At 50.0% G+C, this 18,926-nt stretch overlaps 1 protein-coding gene across 2 annotated transcripts; it reads left to right on the top strand.

Annotated features, from left to right (window-relative positions):
- The first annotated feature begins 1,284 nt into the window (after positions 1–1,284).
- CACNG7 (calcium voltage-gated channel auxiliary subunit gamma 7) lies at positions 1,285–18,272 on the top strand. Of its 2 annotated transcripts, XM_081508807.1 has the most exons (5): positions 2,314–2,532; positions 3,451–3,537; positions 4,077–4,217; positions 16,032–16,177; positions 16,656–18,272. In XM_081508807.1, the coding sequence occupies exons 1-5, from the start codon at positions 2,337–2,339 to the stop codon at positions 16,911–16,913; spliced, it is 828 nt and encodes a 275-aa protein (XP_081364933.1). In that variant the 5' UTR covers positions 2,314–2,336; the 3' UTR covers positions 16,914–18,272. The 2 variants fall into 2 exon arrangements, with proteins under 2 accessions (XP_081364932.1, XP_081364933.1); XM_081508806.1 differs by lacking the exons at positions 16,032–16,177; positions 16,656–18,272 and having other exon boundaries at positions 1,285–2,532; positions 4,077–9,388.
- The last annotated feature ends 654 nt before the right edge of the window (positions 18,273–18,926 follow it).

Here is an 18,926-nt window from a genome sequence, read left to right as displayed (position 1 = left end):
GGGCTGAGTGGCTCCTGGGGGTGAGATGCCCGCGATCGGACGCCCGAGTTCGGGGGGCAATGGGCGATGGAGGGACGTTTAGGCCTGAGGAACCCGGGGGGACGGGGTCCGAGGGTCCCAGAACGGGGCAACCATACTCTCAATGTCCGAACCTCGGAGACCGTGGGCACGGGAGAGGGTGCGGACCGGATCCTCGAGGGAGGCGGTCCTGGATGAGGGGGGAGGGCCCGGGCCCGGTAAGGGCCGGCTGGGAGTCTGAGAAGGGGTCCCCGAAAAGAGGGCGTACGTCTCCCCAGGATTGAGGGCCGATGGAATTTGGACTTGGGGCTTGGAGAAGGGGGCCCCCGGGGATCCAAAAGCTTATATCCAGGAAAGGCGGGGATAAAGAAGGATAAGGAGGCTTTGGGCCTGGGGAAGTGGCCGGTGGGGCGAGGGGGGGGGTCCCAAAGGAGGAAGCGTTGGCGGTTGGAGGAGGATGAGGAGATCTGGGCGGGCTGTTTAGAGTGTGGAGGAATCGAGTGAGGAAGGAGGGGCGCCCCAAAGCGGGAGTGAGAAGGGTGCCGGTGGGCCACGTCCCAGCCGTCTGAGTCGGAGGAGCCAGTGGGGGGAGCTGAGGTCAGCTACCTGGGAGGGAGGCAGGCCGGGAGACAGGGGTTCTGACGCTGGTTTCTGAGATGAGCGGACTGGAAGGAGAGCAGGCAGCTGGCAGTCAAGCCCTGGAGCCAGGGGCTGGAGGATGGGAGCAAGAGGGGGTCGGAGCTCCGCGGTCTCAGACTCCTGAATCCCTCCGGAGGCGGGGTCGGGGCCATGGGGGGAGAGGCTGGGGTTGGGGGGGGCAGACGAGGATGAAGGTCGTCTCAAGCTCCAGGGTTCTTATTGGGGTGGTGTCAAGTTTCAAGAATTTCAATTGCAAGGCTCCAGGAATTCTGGTCAAGGAGAGTGGGGGCTCAAGTCTTGGCGGTATTGTTGGTAGGGGGGAGTGCTGGTTAGGGGTCTTAACCATCACAGTTAAAAAGGTGATGGAGATGGTGATATTCAGGTAGGTTGAGGGCTCCGGTTGAGATAGGATGGGGATCCCAGTTTGAGTCCCCCAAATCATGAGTCTGTGTGGTTTAGGGAGAAATTCTCAGGAAAGGGTGAGTGTGGTGGCTAAAGGATTAGAAGCACCCTGGAAGAAAATCTCCAGATTGAAGATTGGAATTTTGGAGGCCATGGCCATGAATTTGGGAGCTCTCTTGTTTTGAAGGTCCAGGGTTAGCTGCATCTGGGTTCCAGGTTGGAGGCTGAAGAGGGTCTATAATTGGAAGTCTTAGACTGGGAGAGCTGGAGTCCAGACTCTCTGGGAGGGGATTTGGGGGATCTTGTAACGAGAATGGGGACTGCAGACTTCCTGATGTGGGTTTTAGAGTTCAGAGCCCTGATTGCTGTTGAACAATGGTCACTTGCTCTGAAGAGGATACTGAGAGGTGTGGAGTGGGGGTGGGGGATTCCCAGATCATGGTTTGGACATTCTGAAGTCTCTAGCCAAAACCCTGCTCCAGGTCTCTAGGCCCCAATAGCCTGAGAGCCAGCGGCCTGTGATGGAGTTCTAGCACCCCAGGTTCAGAGGCTTGCAGGGATTTGGGATGGGATGGGGGATTAATGTTCTGGAATCTTGAATCTGGGTCGTGGTCCATGATTTCAGATTAGGATGCCAAATTGAGGTCAAGGCACTATACCAGAGTTAGAAAGTCAAGATCTTGGCATTAGAATTGGACGTTAAGGGACAAGCGAAGAGTCCAGGGGCTTCTCTGGTGGTCCAGTGACTAAGACTCTGTGCTCCCAGTGCAGGGGGCCCGGGTTCAATCCCTGGTCAGAGAACTAGATCCCACGTGTCACGACTAAGAGTTTGCCAAGCTGCAACGAAGACCTAGCTCAGCCAAATGAATAAATAAATATATGTATTTTTAAAGAGTCCAACTAGATATGGGAGGCTTTAGGTCAAGGCCAGGGTACAGGATTAGGGTCCTTGGTCAGCGACCCACTTGGGGGATTTCTGGTTCCATTAAGAGTCCAAAAGAAAGGGGTCAGGGTGTCAGGTCTGGGCATGGAGTCGGGATTGGTGGCCTACGTTAGGATTTCTAGACAAGTTACTGGCCCAAATCCAGGCTGGAGTCACGGGTCAGGACCCAGGGGGCAGATAGGAGAGAGTTCCGTTCGGGGCGTTGCTGGTTCTGGCCCAGGGCTGGTGACCCCAGTGGCTGCATGCAGTCTGGGGGACTCTAGGGGCCCCAGCGGGGCTCTCCACTGGAGCTCCCGGTCCCTCAGGCCCCGCAGGGCGCCCCCCGCCGCTGAGGATGAGTCACTGCAGCAGCCGCGCCCTGACCCTGCTGAGCAGCGTGTTCGGTGCATGCGGCCTGCTGCTCGTGGGCATCGCCGTCAGCACGGACTACTGGCTGTACATGGAGGAGGGGACCGTGCTGCCGCAGAACCAGACCACGGAGGTCAAGATGGCGCTGCACGCCGGCCTGTGGCGTGTCTGCTTCTTTGCAGGTACAGGCCTCACCTGCCCCCCAGTCAACCGTCCCCGCCTTTGCGTGGCACCCGAGAGTCCTCATCCATAGTTCCCTCCCATGGGTGCCCGAAACCCAGAAATCAACCCCGTGTCTCTCCTGGACAGTCACATGCCTACCTGGAGATTCCATTTCTAAGGTTTGCCAGGTGGCCTCATTGCGTAAAGAATTCGCCCGCCAGTGCAGGGAGACGCAAGAGACGCGGGTTTGATACCTGGATCGGGAAAATCCCCTAGAGAAGGAAATGACAACCCACTCCAGGATTCTTGCCTGGAGAATCCCATGGACAGAGGAGCCTGGAGGGCTACAGTCCACAGGGTTGCAAAGAGTCGGACACGACTAAGCAGTGGAGCGCGCGCGCGCACACACACACACATATTCAATTTCTAGCGCTTTAGTCCCTGGATCTAAGAACCCCAACGATCACAAAATCTCCAGGTCCCTAATACCCAGTAACCCCCTGGAGCCCCTGACCCCAGAGAAACAGTAATCCTAGTTCAGAACTTGTCTCCTGGACAGTTTCAGTGTTGAATGGGAAGGTTAAACAATATCTATGCCTCCCAGCTACTACGGACATCGCTCCTTCTAGGAATCCTTTCCCACCTCAACCCCCAGACCGTTCCCTCTTTAGGGATCCAGGAGACCTGGCCCATAACCCTTTCTTACTTGAGACTCTGGCTTCCAGCTTGTCTTCCTCCATCCAATGGTCTCCAGGGCAGCTTGCAATAGGAGCTGCCAGACTCCTGCCCACACCCTTCTGTAACCCCCTAAGAGGAGCACAAATGTAGTACAGAGTAATTCAGAGTAGACAGACACTAATCCCCAGGACATTCCCATCCTGGGTCTCTTGACTGTGCGTCCTGCCCCTGACCACCCTGCCTTCTTATCTTCCCCCCAGGCCGGGAAAAGGGTCGCTGCGTGGCCTCAGAATATTTCCTTGAACCAGAGATCAACTTGGTGACGGAAAACACGGAGAATATTCTGAGTGAGGGGAAGCAGGGGGCTGGGAGGGTTAGGCAATCAAGGGGTAGGGTGACAGGGCGGCTCCTGGGGAAAAGGGCAGGCCAGTTGGCGCTAGTGGTAAAGAACCCTCCTGCCAATGCAAGAGACGTAAAGAGATGTGGGTTCATTCCCTGGGTCGGGAAGATGCCCTGGAGGAGGAAATGGCAACCAGCTCCAGTATTCTTGCCTGGAAAATCCTTTGGACGGAGGAGCCTGGCGGGCTACAGTCCATGGGGTCGCACAGAGCACAGAGTCGTGCACACAAGAGAAGGGATGGAGTGGAAGGGAAGGAGTGCAGGCTTGTAAGCAGGCAGTCAGTGCCTGAGGAGGCGGGGCCAGGTTGAAGGGGCGGAGCCTGGGAGTGGGTGGGGTCAAACCAAGGAGGTGTGACCTGGGTGAGGGGGTGGGGCCAGCAGTGGAAGTTTCATAAAGGGGCTTGGGGGTGCAGAGACGAGGAGGATTCAGAAGCGACCCCCGGAGAGTCCCCCCTCACCTCCGTCTTTTTTCCTACCCTTCCCCCAGAGACAGTGCGCACAGCCACCCCCTTCCCCATGGTCAGCCTCTTCCTCGTGTTCACCGCCTTCGTCATCAGCAACATTGGCCACATCCGCCCGCAGAGGACCATTCTGGCCTTCGTTTCCGGAATCTTCTTCATCCTCTCGGGTAAGCCCAAGGAAAGGACTGACAGGCTGCAGGACCATTTTAGGTGCCAGGAACTTGGGGCTCGTCTTCCAATAAGACCACCACTTCCTTGCTGGGTAATCCCGAAGGAATTGCAGAACCTCTCTGAGCCCCACTTTGCTGCTCTGTGGAATGGAGCATTTCTCAGCAAGCGCTTATTGGGTGCTAACTGGGTGCCAGGCTCTGTTCTGATACAACAACCTTGTGAGGTAAATGCTATTAATAACCCCATTTTACAGTTATGGAAACAAACACTCAGCGGAATGAAGTCATTTGCTCAGGGCCATACAACCAGTGAGAGGCAGAGATGGGACTCAACCACACACATTTCGCCTCCAGAGGCTGTATTTTTAACCACTCCTGATATTTTAGCAATTAACAGTTTGCAAGGCTCTTTATGTTCTGTGCAACTTATTACTGGAACATTTTTCAAACAGAAAAGTCGAAAGAACCCTGTACCTACCACTTAGAGTTGATCATTACCACATCATGGGATTTGCTTTATCCTGTATCTGTCCATCTATCTTTCTACCCATCCATCCGTCTATTTTATTATCATTTAAAAATGAATTTCAGAGCAAGTTGCAGGCATCAGTACTCTTGACTCTAGATTCTTTACCATGCCTGTCATTAGCTAGAGTTCAATGTTTGTTTATAGTTATCTTTTCTTTTGAGATCTATGGCTCTTTTGCATGAGCAAACTCATAAACTTCTCATAACATCTCTGTCCAGGAGTTATTATTAGAACTAATTTGATAAAATAGGGATACCAGGTCTCAAAATTGTGCAGAGAGTTGCCTGAGATACCAGTGTAAGCTGGTTCCCCAGGGACTCAAGTGTCCTGAGCTCCAGAGGAGAGCTCTTTCTGAAGTGTTCCCCTCCTCCAAATTTTAGCTCAGTCCAGTCCAATTCAGTCCAACTCAGCTCAGGTCAGGTCACCTCTTCTCTGACACACTTAACTCCATCAATCTGGCCCAACTGACCCCAATCTATTCTGACTCAGTTCTTCAGTTCAATTCGAATTACTTCAACATGATTTAATTAAATTCCGTTGGGGCCCTTTTAATTCAGTTGATATTTTACGAACAAAGCCCGCTGTACATCTCGCTCCCGTTACGTCCCCTGGGGCCTGCACTCGGACACCTCTTTGGAGTCGGCTCGGCAAATAATTGGAGATGGATCTTGAAAAATCCCCTCCCCCTGTCTCCTCCCCGCTCCTCACCCAGCTTTCTCTGGACTAAACCTCCCCCGTGCCTCCAACCTAACCTGACGAGACCTCTTCCCAGGAAAGCAAGGTGCAACCTCCGTGCAAACTTGAATCACAGCATGCGGAGCCAGACATCAAGCTAAAATAAGACACGTATCATATCACCATTTCAGAGTGTCAGATGGAAAAATTGTAGCCTAGAGAGACAGTAAGTGGGGCAAGGGTAGGGAGCATGGGGACTTTGATTCAACCCACCTGACCTGTTCGAAGGAAAATCCTATTGTTTGTGATTTACAGAAGTGGAAACCAAAGGGGCAATAGAGCTGATAAGTGACAGTGCTGGCACTAGAATCAAGGGTGTTCTCATCCCAAAAGCCATGCTTATACCAGTGCATCAGGACCTGACTTCCCAAGGTCAAGTTAAGTATCTGTTGGCACCGTCAGGGCTGGAAATCAGGTCTCTGATGTAACAACAGAGTAATTTAGGGGGATTGAACCCCACTTCCTGAACTTCATTTCATAGACTATGATCTGTGCACCCCACCCAAGGTAACCAAGGTTGCAGCCTGTAGTGGCTGAAGGTTCATGCTGCTGTTAACCTAGAAAGACCTGGGTTAAAATCCTGCCACTTACTGTGTGAGCTACAGCCTTCCTTTCTGGAGCTGTTGACTGGGCAACCTTGGTCAGGGGTGAGAAAACTTTTTGCTCAGGGCCAGACAGTAAATAGTCTAGGCTTTGTTGGAGTGCCAAAGCAACCAGAGGGGAAGCAGTGGGCCTAGCTGTGTTCCAATAATCCTGTTTAAGGAGCCTGAAATTTGAATTCAATCTAGTTTTCATGGATCATGAGATTTTATTCTTCTTTTGTCATTTTTTTCCTGACCATTAAAAAAAAAAAAAGTAAAAACCACACTTAGCTTTCAAACTGTACAAAACAGGCAGTGGGACCAATAGTAGCTTTCTGACCCCTGGTCTGGATCATGGATGTGAAGGCCCAACCCAGGGCCTGGTCTATAGCAGTAAGTGCTCAGCACATGGTAGTTTTAAATAAATAAATGCATGCTCACATACGTACATGAATAGTAGTAGTAGTGACAGCAACCATAATAGAAAACAGTTAATTGAGTGCCACAGTTTGGGGAAGTTCTAAGTGCTTTGTGCAAATTATCTCTTTTTCTTCACCTTGTAAGGCAGATGCTATTTTTATTCCCATTTTCCACTTGAGGAAACGGAAAGCACACAGAAGTTCAGTTGCTCCACAGGGGAAGCAGGATTCCAGCCCTGTCTTTCACCCTGGCGCTCTGTTGCCCCACCACAATTAAAAGTCATAAAGACAAAGGGCATTAAAAGAGAGGAGAGGCTGGGGACTTCCCTGGTGGTCCAGTGGCTAAGACTCCAGGGTCCCAGTACTGGGGGCCCGGGGTTCCATCCCTGGTCAGGGAACTAGATTTCATGTGCCAGCAATGAAGATCAAAGATCCCACATGTGCATCTAAGACCCAGCCAGCCAAAAGAAAGAAAGAAAGGAAAGGATGGAAATAGTACCAGTATCTTAGATCTTGGAATGGAATGTAGTAGTGCAACCACCTCATGTTCCCAATGAGGAATCTGAGGCTTAGAAAGAGAAGAGTTGACCAAGATCTGGTAAATGGTGTGGTTGACATTCAGTTTTGGAGAAAGTGGAGGGAGGGCTGGGGAAGGAAAGGGCTAGGGTGTTGATGATCCCTCAGGGACCTGTGTTGGGAATGGACTAAAAGGAAAGAGATTGGAAATAGAGGAGGCTTATGCAGTGGTCCAGGCAGGAGCGGATAAGGTTCTAGCTGGGGAGGGAGATGGGAGGATAAAGGTGACTGGATGGCTTTGAGAAAGAAGGATGTTGACAGAAGAATCAATAGAACCAGATGACTGACTGGGCATGATTGGTGAGAGAAGGGGGAGGAGGCTGGAGTGACATTGGTTTTCTTTTTCCAGGTCAGATGAGGCAAGCTTCCCGTGCCTGGCTCATATTAACCCCTGCTCCTCAAACATGTTCCACGTGTCTGCTCTTTCATTCATTCACTCATCAAACAGTTACAGAAACATCTTCTGTGCCATGCCCTTACTGAGCGCTGGTGACATTCTGAATCTTAAATGGCAATCTCCATGCAGTCAGCCACAAAACAGCTCCAGCTGCATGCCCATCAATGCTGGTCACATCACACTGAAATTCCCTCAGTGCCTCAATGCATTTCCGTTGCACTTAGAATACATGCCAACTCCTCACACTGACTTACAAGGTCTTACATGATTTGGCTACTGCTCAGACTTCTGGTCTCATTTTTCCTAACTCACTTAACACTCTCTCCATTGCTGCACCGCCCTTGAAAATGTTAATCTCAACCTCACTTTTATAGTCATTAACCCTCCATTCTTGGAAATCTCTTTCTCCTAATTCCCCAACTTTCCCTCTTCAGATTTTCTTTCTCTAACAGTGGTACCCAATGTTGCTCTGCCCCCACTATACTACCTATCACATTCCCTATTTGATATTTGCTTCATAGCACATATTGATAGCGTCATCTTATTCATTTTCTGCCTCCTTCTACCAGAATGTAAATTCCAAAAGGCAGGAAAGGACTTCCCTGGTGATCCAGCGGCTAAGATGTTACACTCCCAGTGCAGAGGGTCTAGGTTTTATCCTTGTCCGGGGAACTAGATCTCACATGCTGCAACTAAGGAAAGAGCCCCAGTCCCGCAACTAAGACCCAGGGCAGCCAAATGGAAGGATAAATAAAAGGCAGAGACATGCTCATGCTTGTATCTTCAGAGCCTAGATGGGTTGCTGGTACAAAGTCCACAATGAAATATTTGTAGAAGAGATCCTTGATAAAGAAAGTTCAAGGCATTCTGAGAAAAGGGAAGATGCTTTAAGCTGACAGAATAGGGTGCTGAAGAGGGTGGGAGGGACCAGAATTTCAAGAGCTGGTGACATCTAAATTGATGCAGAAAGGGCGAGGGGGGGTTTTTCAAGCAAAGAGAGAAAAGTGCCTGGTACAGAGATGCAATTCACCGCGCGCATGTTAAGACCCTAGAAAGCGGTAAGACTGAGGTAGCCGCCCGTGGAGCTCTCCATGGTCCTGAAATTCTTTGTTCTAAATCCAGGTTGTTCCTATTCAGCTTGGAATGTAGGTGATTCTTGCCTTCTGTGCTCTAAGAATTCTGAAGCAGATGTAGTGGAGGGGGAGGGAGAAGGCTGGATTACAGAGAAAGGAAGAGGGAAGGGAGAGAGAAAAAAGAGGGGAGGAGAGAAAAGGGGAAAGAAGGTTATTTTTAGAGAATCAGGGTCACCGTAAAATGCCCAGGAAGGAGAAAGTGTGAGAAGAACAGCTCTGACATTGTTTTCAGATAACTTTCAATCACTAAAAACAAAAACAAGAGTAAAAGCAACAACAAAAAGCTCCTTCTCTTCAGAAACATTTGTTCCCTTCTCATCAACCCTGCTCCTTACTCTCTGTAGGGAGAATGTTTGTCTCTTAGAACTGAAATGTGAAGCATGGGGCTTGAGGTGAGGCGGGGGTGGTTGGCAGGTTTTCAGATCAAAAAGGGCTTGGATAGTCAGACTGCGGAATGAATACTTTCTCCCACGGATACTAGGGGGCCGAGAAAGGATTTTGACAAGAGGAAGACAGAGTCTGATATGGGTTTTATTTAGTTATTTAGACCAGGGATGGACCCCAGGCAACTTGCAGTGGTAGGGCAGAATCCTAACCCCTGGGCTGCTAGGGAACTCCTTGGTATGGGTTTTTAGAAAGAACCAGTATCTGAAACAAAACAAAAACATACAAGACTTCCCCCTCGGTCCAGAGGTTAAGACTCCACCTCCCAATGCAGAGGGTGTGGGATCGATCCCTAGTTAGGGAACTAAGATCCCACATGCCTCGAAGTGTGGCAAACATAAGAAAAGAAAGAAACAACAGTATCTAAAATAGGGAGACGGGTTTGAAGGCAACGGGACAGGCACAGCGAATAAGCCTCGGCTGGATTAGAGGACTGGAGACGCGAAAAGGGATTTTAGATTTATGACAGATTCAGGAAGGAAAATAGACATGACTTGATAACTGACCATCCCTCTTGGATGAGGGGAGTGGGATTAGAAGGACTCCCCTGGGTTTCCCAGGTGGCGCTAGTGGTAAAGAACCCACCTGCCAATGTAGGTAGATGGAAGAGATGCATGTTCAATCCGTGGGTCAGGAAGATCCCCTGGAAAAGGAAATGGCAACCCACTCCAGTATTCTTGCCTGGAGAATCCCACGCACAGAGAAGCCTGGTGGGTTACAGTCCATGGGGTCTCACCGAGTTGGACACGACTGGGCACGCAAGCAGTCTGTTTGTTTTAAGTACCATTTGAAAGTACGTTGCAGGCATCACTAAGCATTTTAATATGCATTTCTTAAGAGTAAGGACATTTTTCTACATAACTACAAGACCATTGTTAAACCTAGAAATTTTACAATAATTCCATAATATAATCCATTCCATTTTCAAACTGTTCTAGTCATTCTAAGAATGCCTTTTATAGCTTTTCCCCCAGAACCAGGATTCAGTCTAAGTTTATGCATTGCATTTAGTTAATTTCTCTTTTAGTCTAGACTAGTTCTCATACTATATTTTTTACAACACTGACTTTTAAAATATATTTCATTATAAAAATATAGAAAGGATGGTATAGTGTGCCATGTACCCTTCACTCAGTTTCAACAATTATCAACATATGGTGAATCTTTTTTTAGTCAAACTTGCCATATCTCCCTTCTGCACTTCACTACAGGATTTTAAAGTCAGTCTCCAGCATTAAATCATCTTATCCACTAATATTTCAGTATATCTCTGAGAAATTAGTACTTTGTTATTTAACATAACCACAGTGCCATTATCTGCCCAAATAATGAAGAATAGCTGCTAAATATAAATTAATATCTAGCTAGTGTTCAACTTCCCCACTTGTCTCATAAATGCCTTTTTAAAAATTTTTACAATCAGTGTGTTGGAAACCAGGATCCAAATTCCACTTGTGCATTTAGTTGATAGATCTCTGAAGCCTCTTTTAATCTCTAATAGTCCCTCTCCTTCTATTTTTTTTCTTGCCATTCATTTGAAGACATCTAGTCATTTGCCTCATATAATCCCCACACTCTTGATCTTTCTGTTGTGCTTTGTGTTGTGATTTTAATATGTCCATCCACTCTGTGTTTTCCTGTAAAATTGTAGATCAGATCTGGGTTTGTCTTTGGGGGTGGCGGGGCAAAAATACCTCATCGATAGGTGGTGTTATTAATTCCTACTGCATTGCAGCAGGAGATATAATACTATCTGTTTGCCTCTCTTTCTGAGATGTCAAGATTAATCACTGGCTTAAGTATTATAATTTGGCTCGTACCATTGTCCTTTTGAAATCTACAAGACAGGATGTCCTGTAGAATACCCCACATCCTGCATCTGTTTGATTGTTTCCTTGTGGCATCATTTGACTTCTTCCTCTTCCTTTGTATTTTCCGTAACCGGCAGTTATGTCCAAGGTAGAGACTTGATTAGATTCTAGTTAAATAGGTTTGGTAAGATTTAGAAGTGGTGCCATATTCTTTATAGTTCATCACTTCATGTAGCAAATAATGTCAAGTTGTTCCCACCAGGAGTGGAAAAATGTTTGAACCCTTGGTAAAGGGGGTGATCATTAGAGCTCTCCATTGGAAAGGCACATTTTTCTCTTTACAATGAGTAAGCCATTTGCAGGGTAACATTTTTGAATCTTCAGGGGGTGGAATTCCTGTTTGAGGATGACTATTTTTATTTAAAATTTGTTGTTTTGGCAAATTTTTAAACGTTCAGAAAAGTTTCAAGAACAGCACAGAGAATCCTCATGTTCTTCACCTGGACCAATTTTTAACATTTTGCCACCTTTGTCTTTTTTTTTTTTTTAATTACTATTGATTTATTTTTGGCTGCTCTGGGTCTTAGTTGTGGCGCACAGACTCCAGAGTACGTGGGCTCAGTTACTCTATGGCATGTGGGATCATCCCCGACCAGGGAATGAACCTGTGTCCTGCATTGGAAGGTGGACTCCCAACCACTGGGCCACCAGGGAAGTCCCCCACCTTTGTCTTTTTCTCTATCTTATATGTATATCAGTCAGTTCAGTTCAGTCACTCAGTTGTATCCGACTCTTTGCGGCCCCAGCAAAGAGCACACCAGGCTTCCCTGTCCATCACCATCTCCCAGAGCTTGCTCAAACTCATGTCCATCGAGTCGGTGATGCCATCCAACCATCTCATCCTCTGTCGTCCCCTTCTCCTCCCGCCTTCAATCTTTCCCAGCATCAGGGTCTTTTCCAGTGAGTCAGTTCTTCGCATCAGGTAGCCCAAGTATTGGAGTATATGTGTGTATATGGGTATATATCTATATATTATTAATACATTATATTACCATAGATAACCACTTGAACATAAATTGCAAACACCATACTCTTTTAATTTTTTTTGTTTGTTTTTTGATTTTTACAATGTTGTGTTGGTTTCTGCCAGACAACAATGACAATCAGCCACAATTATACACATCTCCCCTCCCTTCTGAGCCTCCCTCCTCTCCCCTCAGCCCACCCCTTAGGTCATCCCGGAGCACCAGACGGGGCCCCCTGTGCCACACAGCATCTTCTCACCAATCCATTTTACACACACTAGAAACAGCTCACTCTTAATAAATCAGCATCAGGTATCTCCTAAGGACAAGTATATTTCCTTTCCTAAGCATAGTACCATTATCCAATTCAGGAAGTTGAACATTTATACAGTTTTACAGCTAATACACAATCCATATTCACATTTCATCAATTGTCTGCACGCTGCCCTTTTTGATATTTTAAACATTTTTGGCCGCTCGCAGGCTTTCTCTAGCTGTGGCGAGCAGGGGCTCCTCATAGGTGCGGTGTACAGCCTGCTCATCGCCCTGGCTGCTCCTGCTTCGGAGCATGTGCTCTGGGCTCTCAGGCTTCAGTAGTTGTGATGCACGGGCTTAGTTGCTCCATAGCACCCACACTGACTTTTTTTTTTTCCCACTGGCTGCACCCTGGGGCCTGTGGGATCCCAGTTCCCTGACCAGGGATCGAACCCAAGCTCCCTGCAGTGGAAGCGCAGAGTCTTAACACTGGACCATCAGGGAAGTCCCCACACTGCTTTTTATAGTTCGTTTTTCCCCTGATTCGAGATCCAGGCTAGGAATCCCCTCTGCATTTCCTTGATGTGTCCTTTCGTCTCCTTTCATCTTTTATATAGTTCCTATGCCTTAAAAAAAATCTTTCATGTTGACGTTTATTTTTGAAGAAAGCAGCCAGTGTTTGTAAAACGCCCCACATTTTCTCCTGGAGTGGATCCAGGTTACACATTTCCAGCAGGGACACTACATAAATGAAATAGTGGCGTGATCCCATCAGGAGGTCGGGGTGTCCGTTTGCCCCACTACTGGTGATGTTAGCTTCAGGTGCTTGGTTCAAACAGTATCTTTCAGGCTCCTTTATGATAAAGGGGGTTTTCCAAAGTATCTTTGTAATGAATAGATATTCCACGAGGAGATTTTGTCATTCAGTGATTAAATGACCACTGATGATGCTTGCCTGCATCCTAATATCATTGTGTGCGTGCGTGCTAAGCGGCTTCAGTCATGTCTGACTCTTTGTGACCCTGTGGCCTGTAGCTGTTGCTGGGCACGGGCTTTCTCTAGTTGCAACGAGTGGGTGCTCCTCTCTAGTTGTGGTGCTCAGGCTTCTCACTGTGGTGGTTTCTCTTGTTGCAGAGCACACACTCTGGGGCCGGGCTCAGTAGACATGGCACACAGGCTTAGTTGCCCCATGGCATGTGGAATTTCCCCAGGTCAGGGACCAAACCCGTGTCCCCTGCATGGGCAGGCGGATTCTTCACCACTAAGCCACCAGGGAAGTCCTGCTCTACTTTCTATGTCTATGGATTTGCCTATTTTGGACATTTCCTATAAATGGAAGCGTGCAATATGTGGTCTTCTGCATCTAGCTTCTTTCACTTAGCATATTTTCTAGGTTCCACCATGTGGCAGTATAAATCAGCACTTCATTCCTTTTTTTGGCTGAATACTATTCCTTTATATGGCTATACCACATTTTGTTTATCCATGCAGTTGATAGACATTTGGGTTGTTTCCACGTTTTGGCTATTATGAATAATGCTGCTGCAAACATTCCTGCACAAGTTTTTGTGTGAGCATATGTTTCCAGTTCTCTCGGCTAAATACCTAGGAGTGGAATCGCTGGGTCATATGGTAATTCTATCTTTAACGCTTTGAGGAACTGCCAAATGAAATTCCTATACTTTTTACATGCCCAAAACACTCTTCTTTTGATTTTTTTTTCAACCACTTAATCATATAAAAGTCATTCTTAGCTAGTAGACCATAGAGAAACAGGAGGTGGGCTGGATTTTGCCCTGGGTCGGGGGGGGCGTGGTGTCATTTTTTTGCTAACCCCTTTTGTAGGCAATGGAAGGAATTCAGATTTATTCTGGGTGGGATGGGCACACAGATGTTTGTTGGTGTAATAGGATTCTCGGGGAAGGTGCTAATGAGGATTACAGAGATTAATTTAGGGCCGGGGATTTTATTGCCTCCTTAAGCCACCTTTAACAGATTCCTACGTGGCAAAGCAGTAAAGAATTCCCCTGCCAGTGCAGGAGACACAGGAGACACGAGTTCAATCCCTGGGTCGGGAAGATCCCCTGGAAATGGCAACCCATTCCAGCATTCTTGTCTGGAAAATCCCATGGACAGAGGAGCCTGGTGGGCTACAGGGTCACCAAGAGTCAGACACGACTGAGCACACACCCACTGCAAGCCACCCTTGTATGGCTACTGTTTAAAAGAAAGTTCACCTCGGGGCTTCCCTGGTGGTCAAATGGTTGACTCCAAATTCCAACGTACAGGGCATGGGTTCAATCCCTGGTCAGGGAACTAAGATCTCACATGCCGCTCATATAAAATATGTATGTTTATTTTATATACATATATATGTTAGAAAAAGAAAGTTCAGCTTGAAGAAGTGATACTTGCCTCTTAAAAATTCTCAAATGAGACTTCTCTACATTTTCTCCCTGTACCTCTATATCCTCAACTCTAAACAGAGATAAAAATGGTACCAACTTGAAAGTGTTATTGTGAGGTTTGAATGAGTTAATGCATATAAGACACTCAGAATGGTGCCTGGCACAGAGCAATACCTACACAAGCAGCTGTTATTATTATTGTTGTTGTTGTTATTGATGTCATTATCTATACAGCCTCAGTTCAGCTTCATTCTCCCCTCCTTGGGCCTATCACTGCTTCAGCATTTCTCCCCTCCAGTCCCTTCCCACAACTCATCAGCCCCCAAAGGATCTTCTAACACTCCAGTCTGGCCCTGTCCTCCCTCTGCTCCCAACATTCCATGGCTCCCTAGTGCCCTTGCCATCAATGCCAAGCTCCTCAGACTGGCATTTGAGGCTCATCATGGCAATGTCCCTGCCCACTTCTCTGGCTTCGTTTCTGATGGCTGTGGGCCATGTTTGTTAGTTGCATGGATGGATCAGTTCAGCGTTCCCCCTCCAGTTCTGGTTGGAACAATGCTAGTCCCTCAGCCCTGCCTGGGGTGGTATCAAGGTATTCCTGCATTCTTCCCTGGGCCTCATCCTTTGGGATTTAGGACAAAATCCAGCTTCCAGGAAACTTTCCTTGACTCCCTCCACCCCTGCCCCCAGGTGGCTTTCATGCCTTTTCTGGACCCATGGAACTTTATGCTACTATTTCATCTGCAATTTTTTAAAATTAATTTTTCTGGCACACCACACAGTATATGAGATCTTTGTTCCCTGATCAGGGATCAAACCAGCACCCCCTGCAATGGAAGTTTGGAGTCTTAACCACTGGACTGCTAGGGAAGTCCCTGTGTCACCAAGGATATGACTGCTGACCAGTGTCCATATTTGCCTTCCCCAACTGGACTGTGAGCCCCTGGATGGCAGATTAGGGACGCGGGGGGTGGGGGGAGGGAGGAGGAGGCTGTTGACTTATCTCTAGACTCCCTGCACCCAGCCCAGGACCAGCCCACAAGGGACTTCAATTGATGGGAGTTTTCCTGGCAGCTCAGACTGTAAAGAATCCACCAGCAATGCAGGAGACCCCGGCTCAAGAAATTCCCCTGGAGAAGGGATAGGCTACCCACTCCAGTAGTCTTGGGCTTCCCTGGTGGCTCAGACAGTAAAGAATCCACCTGCAATGCGGGAGACCTGGGTTCCATCCCTGAGTTGGGATGATCCTCTGGAGAGGGGCATGGCAACCCACTCCAGTATTCTTGTCTGGAGAATCCCCATGGACAGAGGAGCCTGGCGGGCTACAGTCCGTGGAGTCACAAAGAGTCGGACACAACTGAGTGACTAAGCACCGCACAGTCCAGGATAGAATGGGGGTGGGGGGTGGAGGGAGAAGATGGCAGTGGGATGCAGGGGGCCTAGGGCTGGGAAAGGGGTCCACTGCTAGTGGACCAAGGGCATCCCTCTGCTCCCCCAGGCCTCTCCTTGGTGGTGGGCTTGGTTCTTTACATTTCCAGCATCAACGATGAGGTCATGAACAGGCCCAGCAGCTCGGAGCAGTATTTCCACTATCGCTACGGGTGGTCTTTTGCCTTCGCAGCATCCTCCTTCCTACTCAAAGAGGTGATGTCTGTGGGACCCAGACTTCAGAGTTTTGAATAGGGACCGGTGGCAGAGGCATGCGTGATTTGATTCCTGGGTCCAGGAGGAAGAGGAGGCTGTGGGTTAGACTGTGGATTAAAAGGAGGTGGTGGCTGAGGTCCTAGCCCCAGGTCCTGGCGGAGGAGGGTCTGGGAACTCCAACTCCTGGGGTCCCAGGGGAGAAGGCGGGGGGCGGGGAGCGGGGCGGGGGGGCTGGACTCCCAGATCTTGGTCAGGATGAAGCGGGGGACTCTGACCCCTGGGATCCGGGCGGGGGCGGTGGGGAGGGAGGAGGAGGCCGTGGCCCTAATCCCTGGCTTCTGGGAAAGGAGGAAGCCGGAGGCCTGGAATCCTGGGTCCTGGCAGAGGCGGGGCTGGGGGTCTTGAGCCTTGGGGTCGGGGTGGGGGGAGCGGGGAGCCCGGGGCCAGTCTCGGGGACTCTGGTCCTGCCTTGCCACAGGGAGCCGGCGTGATGTCCGTGTACTTGTTCACCAAGCGCTACGCGGAGGAGGAGATGTACCGCCCGCACCCGGCCTTCTACCGCCCGCGTCTCAGCGACTGCTCCGACTACTCAGGCCAGTTTCTGCAGCCCGAGGCGTGGCGCCGCGGCCGCAGCCCCTCCGACATCTCTAGCGACGTGTCCATACAGATGACGCAGAACTACCCTCCCGCCATCAAGTACCCCGACCACCTTCACATCTCCACCTCGCCCTGCTGAGGCCCCGCCCCCGGAGCGCCCTGCCTCCTCCTCCGCCTCCTCACGGGTCTCGTCGCGAACACGCGGCTCCAGCGCAAGTCCTGGGGACCGTCCCGCGGGGAGGAAGCTGCGCGCGCGTTAGCCCCGCCCCGCCGCCGTAGCTCCGCCCTCTTTTCTGACCGCTCCTCTTCATTGGTTCCTTCCACTTCCAGATGACTCCTCCTCCTCCTGCAAGACACGCCCCTTTTCTTAGGCCCTGCCCCCCAGTCAAAATACTCCCAGGTTCCCGCGTTCATTGCGCGCAGCGGCCGAGGGCGCCCACCTCCGTGCAAACCGCCCCGGTTACCTTTCGCCTCTGCCGGGGGCTCTGGGCTGGAGAGTAGGTTCTGGCAGCCGCCAGGAATGCCAAACATCCTCTTCTTCTCTCTGCCCCGGCTAGCCTCTTTCTCGGCCCAGTCTCACCCCCAGACCTCCGTGGTCCTTGCGTGCAGTGAGTGCAGCGGGGGAGGCCCTTCTTGCTCCACCCCACACCCACACCCCATCTCTAGGGTGGGGTGGGGGGCTGGAGGCCCCGGGTATGGTTAACCTGGCCTCCCACCCCCTCCCCACACACGGGAGACCCCGTTCTGTCTCACCTGCTGGACACGTCTTGGCCTTCTGAAGGCTACCTGCCTTTTCAAGGGCGCTCTTTAACCGATTTTCTCGCTCTCTCTCAGCTGACCTTGGCTTCTTTTTCCTTCCTCTTCCTCCCCTCTCTCCCGGCCTCCTCTCCACCCGCTCATCCAAAGCCCCCCTAGGTGTATCCAGCCCCCCCACACCACGCGACAAGAATGGAGGCCCTAGGATGGAGGGAAGTCCTCCACGCCAATTCCACGCCTGTGCTCGCCTCTCCCCCCTCGAGGCCCCGTCGTGGGAGGGAGAGGCAGTAGCGGGGGTCTACACCCCCCAAACCTCGAAGTCTTCCATTTTCTGGCACCTCCCCCCTCATTGAAGTCCCCCTCCCCATCTCAGATCCCCCAACTCTGGCCTCTTTCAAGGGTCCTCCCGCCTCCTAGGACAGATTGGGGGGGGTTCACCAGAGACTCACCCACTCCCTTATTAGGGGAGGAGGGGCGAGGTAGCACAGTGTTGTACACGGAACCAGAAAGGCCCCCTGGGTGGGGGGAGGGGGGCAGGGGAGGGACGGGGGGGGGATTTAGTTTGCCTCTTAGGGGGGAGGGGGAGGGGGGACCGCAACAGTTAACCTATCTTTACGCAGCGATTTTTAACGAGGCTGGGGGGAGGGGGGCTTTGGAGATGGGGGAGGGGTGGGGGGCCTGGCTCTGTTATTTACCGTGTATCATATGTAAATACAGACAGAAACTTCAATAAACTTTATTTCAAACACGTCTCTGCCTGTCCGGGGGTGGGGGCATTGGATACAGAGGACGAGTCTAGGTCTCCAGAGGGTATATGTGTGTGTGTGGTGGGGGGAGGGGTGCTACAGAATAAAGTTAGTTGTTTGTTAAACTGCTTAATCATCACAGTTATTAACAGTCGCACTTTATAATTCAGTCCATGTAAAGCGTGTAGGACAGCAAATGACACAGGTGAGGATCAATAGAAGTTAACTCTTGGTATCACTGGCCAGGGCTTCCCAGGTGGCTCAGTGGTAAAGAATTCACCTGCCAGTGCAGAAGCTGCAGGAGACCTGGGTTTGATCCCTGGGTTGGGAAGATCCCCTGGAGGAGGGCACGGCAACCCACTTCAGTATTCTTGCCTGGAGATTCTTATGGACAGAGGAGCCTGATGGGCTCTAGTCCACGGGGTCGCACAGAGCTGGACACAACTGAGCACACAGCACGCATGATAATGACCACTTACAGAACTGTTACTATTACTCACTTTCCTCGCTTCGTTTAAAAAACGTTGTCCTTTTCTTTTGGTTGTGCCCCAGTGCATGGGGCCATCTTAGTTCTCCACCAGGACATGCTCTCTGCGGTGTCCTAACCAGCGGGTGGCCAGGCAGAGCATTCCTGCTTCATTTAATTTCCT

Source organism: Giraffa tippelskirchi, chromosome 7, assembly GCF_054371585.1.
Source record: "Giraffa tippelskirchi isolate mGirTip1 chromosome 7, T2T-mGirTip1v1.2.pri, whole genome shotgun sequence".
NCBI classification, from domain to species: domain Eukaryota; kingdom Metazoa; phylum Chordata; class Mammalia; order Artiodactyla; family Giraffidae; genus Giraffa; species Giraffa tippelskirchi.
The sequence above is the reverse complement of the archived record's forward strand: the minus strand, read 5'-3'. Positions and strand labels throughout refer to the sequence as shown.

Coding starts and splice junctions, on each gene's coding strand:
- CACNG7 (XM_081508806.1), top strand. CDS start 2,337: ATGAGTCACTGCAGCAGCCGCGCCCTGACCCTGCTGAGCAGCGTGTTC. Junction 2,533..3,450: donor GCGTGTCTGCTTCTTTGCAG/GTACAGGCCTCA, acceptor TCTTCCCCCCAG/GCCGGGAAAAGGGTCGCTGC. Junction 3,538..4,076: donor AAACACGGAGAATATTCTGA/GTGAGGGGAAGC, acceptor CCCTTCCCCCAG/AGACAGTGCGCACAGCCACC.